We start from the raw sequence: 8,288 nt of genomic DNA on the forward strand, positions 1-8,288 counted from the left end.
ATCACAGTGCACAACAAACTAATACCGCCCCTTTCTACAGGGAGCAACCAATCCGATCAGCAGGAAGACACACGTGATATTGGGCCAATTCGTTTTACATTGCCCGGTGCCCTGGTTTAACGTGGTTTTGCTTATTTTCAAACATTCCATGGGTAAAAAAAATCTCCAGCCACCCGAGGCACCGGGCCTTGTAAAACGAGTGCTACGCTTGATCCTTGGGACGAAACCACAGTTGCGTAAATGTGAAGCATCGGGTTGGCGTTTCCACTCACTACCAAATATGGTGATGAGAGGAAGCCCAGTGGCCGGCAGTGGGAGAAGATGGGGCGAGATGGATTTTGGCCAACATTCTGATCATTTTCTCAACGATTAAACATTTGATCACAATACAGTTTCCTGAACAGAGTTTTATTTATTTAACCAGGTAGGCCAGTTGAGAACAAGTTCTCATTTACAACTGCAACCTGGCCAAGATAAAGCAAAGCAGTGCGACAAAAACAGAAATACACACAAACAAACGTACAGTTCTGAACCGAGTGCACTAAGTTTTGTAGACTTCACACTTTGCCAAAGTTTTTTTTTTTAATCGCGTTGTTTAGGAGTGCAAGGACGAATTGAGTTATTGCACATGCTCACTTCACATTCCCGGACGGAACTATGCAAATACATGCTAGAACGCGCCAATGCTCGTTCTTGGCTCTGCCCACTATGATACATTTGCTCCCATTGGAAACGGCAGGCCTAGGGTTAGTTCTAAAAAAAAGATTTGCCCTAACTTTAACCCTTATCCTAACCCAGGGTTTTCCAAACTCAGTCCTCGTGACACCAAGGGGTGAACATTTCGTTTTCTGCCCTAGCACGAGTATGGGCCAGAGACAGGGAGAGACTAAATCCTACCTGCCAGCCCCTTTGCTCTTAAAAAAGATAACATTCTAATGACGTTCTTCTCAATGTACTCTAAACTAATTTCTAGTATCCCCTTCTCTTATTCCACTGCGCTTGCCATCTCTGCACCATCAACACTTCTAAGTGCTTGTTTAGCCAGCACATCAACTGCCTCATTCCCCTCCACATGGGCTGGGACCCAAGTAAAGCTTATCCTTCTGTATTCCCATCTGTCTAATCCTGCCATGGGTTTGTAGCACCTCATAAAGCAGGTCGTCTGACCTAAAGGACGGAAGACTCATTAATGCTGCACATGAATCAGAGCAAATAACTACTCTTGTCTGGCTTGACTTTCTCCACCCACTGCAGGGCCAACAGTATGGCCATCAGCTTTGCAGTAGATGGCTCCCGAGTGGCACAGCGGTCTAAAGCACTGCATCTCCGTGCTAGAGGTGTCACTACAGACCTTGGCTCGATTCCAGGCTGTATCAGAACCGGCCGTGATTGGGAGTCCCATAGGGCGGCACACAATTGGCCCAGTGTCATCCAGGTTAGGGTTTGGCTGGGTTAGGCTGTCATTGTAAATAATAATGTGTTCTTAACTGACTTGCCCAGTTAAATAAATATATATTTTTTTAAATACAGCCAAATTATCTGTAATACGTTTCCTGACTTCCACCCCAAATTCCTGCACTACAAATGCTGACCTAGTACATCCTGTCCTTGGATCTTTTGAACCATCTGTGTAAATGGCCACAAAATCATGATACAAAGTATCCTGCCATCTCTTAAACAAATCAGATGGATTAACACCCTCACTATCTTTCTGTAGTTTCTCCAACATTTCTAGATCAACTACTGGAGGCAGGAGTAGCCATGGTGGATTTACAGGAATAGCTAACGTTGAACTAAACTCACTTCCATACAGTCCCATCTCCTTCACCTGGGTATTACCCACCCAAAGTTTGTGTTCTGTCTTCAGTCATGTTCCCAGCATGCCTATAAAATCCCTTTTGTAGGATGAGACACCCCATGTCCCTGTAGGTTAACCCAATAATTCATTGCCAACTGCTGTCTCCTAATCTACAATGGACGTCACCCATCTCCACCTGTAGTGCAGCCACTGGGGTGATTCAAATAACCAACTAATCATCAAGCTTTGATCATTTGAATCAACTGTGTAGTGTTAAAGCAAAAAACAAAACGTGCACCCCTTGTGAAACGCTGTCCTAACTCGTGTTTTAACCATTTTAAACGTCAACTTCAAAGGCGTAGGGATCCAGGATAGAACAGACCCGTGTAAAACTAACTCGCCCATTTCTGTCTCTGATATTTCCCACATAAACTCCCATTTGCTTGTTAATTTGGGTTTTATAATGTCAGTTGATGTAAATAAAAAATGGTTGTGGCGAGTTCGTAAACATTGGCCAGATATGGTATGAAACAAATATAGCTATACAATTACATATTCGACACGCTCACTGACACTGCACGAGGAAGTACAGTATCTATTCTGGGCGGACTCCAGCAGTCAGCTGCTTCTTTTCAGATCGAATGGGTTGAAAGCAAAGGTGAGCTCAAAGTACATTTTAGGATGTGTACTATACTAGCCTTTCGTGTTCACGTGAATGTGTGCAAACAAGAAAATAGAATAGCAAGTCAGCTATACAGCCCAATATGTGTTGTAGAAACTATTCTCTTCTGCCTGGCTTGCTTACTTCAAAAGTTAGCTGGCTGACGTTAGGTAGCTGGCTAGCTAGGCTAATAGCCCCGCTACATTGCTTTGCCAGTCAAGTTATTGTTACCAGCTACATCTTATGACCTCTGTTCATAATGAGTAATTACAGGTAAATTAAAATACGTTATTCAGATGATTCAGGCAGGAGATATTTCTGCTAATACTATCTCACCGCATAAATCTTATCAAATGTGTAACGTTAGTAGACATCGTCACGTGATTAAAAAGTTAGCTAGCTAGCTGGCAAAAATAACACTAGCAGCTGAAGGAAATATTAAGGCTGAAGTCAACAACCTGAATTGAACTGTAAAAGCTAAGTAAGTGGTCGTTACTGTAATTTCAATGAATGTCCATAGGCATTGCATCTTGACTCATTTATAGATCCCCATGAGCATATTACTGTATCATAACTCAAGGTTTGTTTAAATTCAGACATTGAGAATGATTGTGTTTCTCTAGCCCCGTTCCTCAGCTGTATTGCAAACCCGTTGTGTCAGGGCTGCGGGATTGAACAACGAATACATTGATTGTCATTAGGGTTAGTTAGGTGTTTAGGTTAATAGACATTAACAGAAGTAGACATGGTTAGAGGACCGCCATCCAGAACCTTTCGAAATCTGCTATCTGTGTACTCTGCATTATTATCAAATCTGGTGGTGATTTTCAGATGGATATCGGAACAAACCGCACTGACTTCTACATTGGCCTCTCTCTTGCCATGAGCTCGAGCATCTTCATTGGAGGAAGCTTCATCCTTAAGAAGAAGGGTCTTTTGCGATTGTCCAGCAAGGGGTTTATGCGAGCAGGTATTACCACCATCATACAAAACTTCATCTTAGCTTTAGCTACTTTGGGCCATTGAAAGTATGCTTACTGAATAAAACTTTAATAAACACTTGTATTATTAGTATAGTCGGCCCTAGCTGTATGATCATACATTTTATTTGTATTTATTAGGTCAGGGGGGATATGCTTACCTCAAGGAATGGCTATGGTGGGCAGGACTAATATCAAGTAAGTGTAGAAAAATCTGTCACCTAATCACAATTGTTCTTTATTTTAAAATACTAATTTAGCATTACTGAACTTTAGCATATGGTACAGTAGGGTAAACCTTGTAGTAACAGTCCTCATTGACCTTTCTCTGTTAACATTGTGGTCTTTGTTTTCAAAGAGAAAGGGAGGCTGTTGTGGGTTTGGTATTTTTGCTGTTAGTCTTTTGTGATGATGCAATGACCCACATTGTCGTATTGAAATCATTGAAGTACACATTCCTCAGAAGATCACATTTGCACATGTAGGCTGAATGAGAGCATAGTTGTCAAAACTCACCTCCCCTTACAATTACAGTATCATGTGCATTGTCCCATGTCATTGTTGCATACTAATGCTGGTTTCTGTGTTTCAGTGGGAGCTGGGGAAGCAGCTAACTTTGCCGCTTACGCTTTTGCCCCTGCCACATTGGTAACACCACTGGGAGCAATGAGCGTTCTTGTGAGGTAATTGGCGGATTACTGAACTTCAGCTTGTGCTTTGATCGGTACTGAGTTCCTCATCTCATGAACTGTTAAGATAGGGGTGAGGTGACATTCTGTTTCAAAATGTAATAATTTGCAAAGAGCTAGTTGTAGGATGTTTTCCTAACACGTATTTGGGCCTAAAGTCAGTCACACCTTATTGCATGCCATTAAAATGAAGATCGCTACAACAAAAAAATCTGTTCATTTTGACTAGACAAACTTATTTTGCCTGCTTCCTGCAGTGCTGTGCTGTCCTCATACTTCCTGAATGAGCGGTTGAATGTTCACGGGAAGATGGGTTGCTTGCTGTGCATCCTGGGTTCCACTGTCATGGTCATCCATGCCCCTCAGGAGGAGGAGGTGGCCTCCCTTACTGCCATGGCGGAGAAGCTCCAAGACCCAGGTACTGTAACTGACATTATGGGTCCACATATGAGAAGCTCTAAGACCCAGGTACTGTAACTGACATCATGGGTCCAGATATACACAAACACTTTTCTATATCATCTTGCATCCCAAATAACTGCTCATGTGATTTTAAGGTAAAAAAAAATATGTGCAGTGCCTTTAGGCCAATCCCCTTGAATGCGCTGATAATGTTTTTGACCAATTTGAGAAACGTATTACTTCAATCATACCAATGTCTCACATATTGACCTGCTGAATCACTCAGCAGCTGTTCAGAGCCACTGATCCCAAAAAGCATTGGCTTGTTAATATGTAAAAATGCAAGAATCTCAACTATTGTATCATGCTCTTACAATGTACTCATTCAAATGTTCTGACTGATGTCTCCCAGGATTCATAGTGTTTGCCGTGTCTGTCGTGGCGAGCAGCCTGATCCTCATCTTCCTGGTCGCCCCGCGCTACGGCCAGAAAAACGTGCTGGTTTACATCCTGATCTGCTCCGTGATTGGCTCCCTGTCGGTGTCCTGTGTCAAGGGCCTGGGCATCGGCATTAAGGAGCTGTTCGCTGGCACTGCTGTCCTAAAGGAACCCCTGTTCTGGTGTCTACTCGTCTGCCTGGTGATCTGCGTCAGCATCCAGATCAGCTATCTCAATAAAGCCTTGGACATTTACAACACGTCCATCGTCACGCCCATCTATTACGTGTTCTTCACCACCTCCGTAATGGCATGTTCAGCTATCCTCTTCAAGGAGTGGCTGAGCATGAGCACGGACGGAGCTGTGGGGACAGTCAGTGGGTTCCTCACAATTATCTTGGGTATCTTCCTCCTTCATGCGTTTAAAGATCTCACATTCAGTTGGGACTCGCTGCCACTGTACCTGAGGAAGGGACCTCATGGATCCCCTTGGGGCCAGCAGGCCTACGTGGCCCTGCCCAGCCAGGAGAGCCAGGTAGAGGGGCCAGGGGAGGGGAAGCTGGCCAGAGAGGGGAACTCAAAGGGCAGCTACTCGCCAGAGGGCTCAATGAGGAGGAACAATAGCTTTGTCACCACTTAGCACTTGGGATCAATTGTTTTTAATTCAGTATGATTGAAGCACAATTCATGACTCTGAAAACAATGGGCAGTTTTGAATTCCTTAATTGAATTTCAGCTAATTTTCTGAATCGAAAACTGAATTGACTCCAACCCTATTTAGCACGAAGGCCAAAATGTTTAGAGATCAATTTCCCATTGGCAGTTTTACATTTGTTTATTTGATATTTAACCACCTGCGTAGACAAGTGGAAAATGTTTACTAAATATTGTCTTACAATGCAATAGCCACTGGAAGGATAGTTTGCCTAATTGTCATGCACTGCAATCCAGTGAGCACATTGCATTTCTATACCGACAAATGTATAGTATGTCTAGAGATTAGCAAAGTCCAACAGCATTTTATCTTACTTCATGGTACGCCTAAACCAATCAACTGGTTGAACGTATTAGTCCTATTGGTGTACATACACTTAATATCTAATCATGGACAGTGATAATTGAATGTATAGATTTTAGTTCAGATCCACTAGTTTTGATATGAACCGACTAGTGCCTTCTGTTTTTTACTGACTGAACTGTAACTTATTGATAGGCCTATGTCTTAGTCCTTTGTTTTAATGTTCCTTTAAAAATGCAAGAAGACCTACTGTGAGTCAAGGCAATGCAGCTTTTACCTTTTGTGTACTTGCTTCAATCATCTCTTTCAAAGTTAGTGATTGTTCAATATTCACAATGTGTGAGTGTGAAGTTACTGTAATGTAATACCTCAATTGAATTTTTCATTTATCATGTATATGAACATCAGTATTAACTGAGGCACTTTCCTTGAAATAGCCTCTTGAAACACATTCCTACTACTGCACGTGCCAAACTTAATGTATTGCTTAATCATTGATTTATAACACTGCTCATTCATTTAGTATATGAATAAAAAATTACCTTTTTATACAGCAAGACCCTAATACTTGGACCACACTGTATTCAAAATGCCAATTTTTTACATTTTACATTTTTAGTCATTTAGCAGACGCTCTTATCCAGAGCGACTTACAGTAGTGAATGCATACATTTCATACATTTTTTTTTTCTCTTCTCCGTACCAATGATGACAAAGCAGGCAATAAGATTTTAGTTTATTGCATATATACAATGGAACACTTGTTTCAGCCATAGATCGTGCCCTTTTCCCAACAAGACATTGTTCGTACTCTGACTTGGTACTGAATGCAGTGAGTTTTTGTGGCTTTCTGACGCGGTGTCAAATTGAATGTCCCAGATTTTTGGCTCTTTATTTCTGCCCCAGGACAACCTCAACAGCTGGGTAAGCTTGTTATAAAAGCATACTAATGAAGTTCTCCCATCTCAGTTTTCATGATATGATTGACATGCAACAGGCTCATTCAATTTACTACACAGTTTCAGAAACACCAACAATATGAAGATATTAGCTAGCTACCAACCAGAATTGTTATTACTGCACTTAATCTCATGTCCCACTAGGTGAGAGAGGACTTGGCTAGGTGACATGATACAAGGTGCAAAACCGAGGCACTTATCAAAACGACTTGTTTCTTCCCCACCTGGTTATTGGACAGTGTTCTCATTGCACCATATAGAAAGCTGGCATTGCTGTAAAACAACTTGATTGGCTGTTCAGCGTCTTGTCAATCTATCCAGTGGAGGTTGTTGCTAGACTATTCTGACATGGATTCTGAGAAGGAGCCCTTACTCCTCTGTGTTTGTTCGAGTCTGTTCAGGATGAATTGGCTTGTGTCAATGAAGCGCTCTACACAGTTCACAAAGCAGATCTCTGTCCGGGAGTCCAGCTTGGGCCCGGGTTTGTCCATGCATTTCTCCTGTAAGGAACCAGAGTAGACGGGTGCTCAATCATTGGCTGGATCACATGTCATTACATGAAGTGGAAGACATTGTATCGTGCATGAGTAATTTGTTCACATCTCAAACAATTTTAGGCGAGTACCCTACAGGTGGTTGATTGTGTAGGAGCTTAATTCAGGAGCGTAGTTATTGTAGCTAGTTAGCTTAATGCAGCAAACGTTTGCACTTAGCCACAAATACTGGCATTACAAGTTAGCTAGTACAATAAAGAAGCCTACATGTCCAATGTATCACTGGAAAACTATGTAAATTTTTATGCATTCATGTACTTGATCGCTAGATGTTCAAGTAGCTAGCTACAGTAGCTCACCTAGCTAGCAAGTTGTCATTGCAGAAGCGTTTCTTACCCAACACACTTCAGTCATCTGATGGACCAACTGCTGAAACCTTTGTTTTTGGGACTCGATTTCGATGAATTGCTGAAGCTGAGGGTCTGCTGTGGCTCCTTGGTTTTCCATGTTCATGCACAAATCGCTTGTAAATTAGACAGAAATGTACAATTATGTGGTAATTGTAAACGATTGACTGCAGTTCCTGACCTTCACGTGTGTGAATCGACTTGCGCGTCACAGGAAACGGAAGAGTGCTGGACCAATCAGAAAGTGCGCCGCTAAGAACAGTAAATTCCATTGGATGTGGGGACATACTATAGTCACCAAACATTTTGTTATTAAGCTTGATCGACTTTATCCATTTTGTCATTATATACAATATGTTTCTCTAAGATACTGAGGCTCAGACACTGCAAGGTAGGCTACTGTTCTTTCTCAATAATTTAATGAAAGAACATAGCTACATTTT

General features: G+C 42.0%; 2 protein-coding genes across 5 annotated transcripts; one reads left to right on the forward strand and one right to left on the reverse strand.

Moving 5' to 3' along the window:
• Positions 1–2,321: 2,321 nt before the first annotated feature.
• Positions 2,322–6,538, forward strand: zgc:101583 (Mg_trans_NIPA domain-containing protein). 4 transcript variants are annotated; one of them, XM_014199089.2, is made up of 6 exons: positions 2,323–2,456; positions 3,291–3,429; positions 3,581–3,637; positions 4,032–4,122; positions 4,386–4,546; positions 4,943–6,538. In XM_014199089.2, exons 2-6 carry the CDS (start codon positions 3,291–3,293, stop codon positions 5,605–5,607), a joined length of 1,113 nt encoding a protein of 370 aa, XP_014054564.1. In that variant the 5' UTR covers positions 2,323–2,456; the 3' UTR covers positions 5,608–6,538. The 4 variants fall into 4 exon arrangements, with proteins under 4 accessions (XP_014054567.1, XP_014054564.1, XP_014054566.1 ...); XM_014199091.2 differs by lacking the exon at positions 2,323–2,456 and adding an exon at positions 2,491–2,732; XM_014199090.2 differs by lacking the exon at positions 2,323–2,456 and adding an exon at positions 2,558–2,940.
• Positions 6,539–6,706: 168 nt separating this feature from the next.
• timm8a (translocase of inner mitochondrial membrane 8 homolog A (yeast)) lies at positions 6,707–8,075 on the reverse strand. Its single transcript, XM_014199088.2, has 2 exons — positions 7,835–8,075; positions 6,707–7,444 (listed from the first exon to the last, which is right to left on the reverse strand). Exons 1-2 carry the CDS (start codon positions 7,949–7,951, stop codon positions 7,283–7,285), a joined length of 279 nt encoding a protein of 92 aa, XP_014054563.1. The 5' UTR covers positions 7,952–8,075; the 3' UTR covers positions 6,707–7,282.
• Between the last annotated feature and the right edge of the window lie 213 nt (positions 8,076–8,288).

This window comes from Salmo salar, chromosome ssa05 (genome assembly GCF_905237065.1).
Source record: "Salmo salar chromosome ssa05, Ssal_v3.1, whole genome shotgun sequence".
Lineage (NCBI taxonomy): Eukaryota > Metazoa > Chordata > Actinopteri > Salmoniformes > Salmonidae > Salmo > Salmo salar.

Coding starts and splice junctions, on each gene's coding strand:
- zgc:101583 (XM_014199089.2), top strand. CDS start 3,291: ATGGATATCGGAACAAACCGCACTGACTTCTACATTGGCCTCTCTCTT. Junction 3,638..4,031: donor GTGGGCAGGACTAATATCAA/GTAAGTGTAGAA, acceptor TCTGTGTTTCAG/TGGGAGCTGGGGAAGCAGCT. Junction 4,547..4,942: donor GGAGAAGCTCCAAGACCCAG/GTACTGTAACTG, acceptor GATGTCTCCCAG/GATTCATAGTGTTTGCCGTG.
- timm8a (XM_014199088.2), bottom strand. CDS start 7,951: ATGAACATGGAAAACCAAGGAGCCACAGCAGACCCTCAGCTTCAGCAA. Junction 7,445..7,834: donor AGATGACTGAAGTGTGTTGG/GTAAGAAACGCT, acceptor GGTTCCTTACAG/GAGAAATGCATGGACAAACC.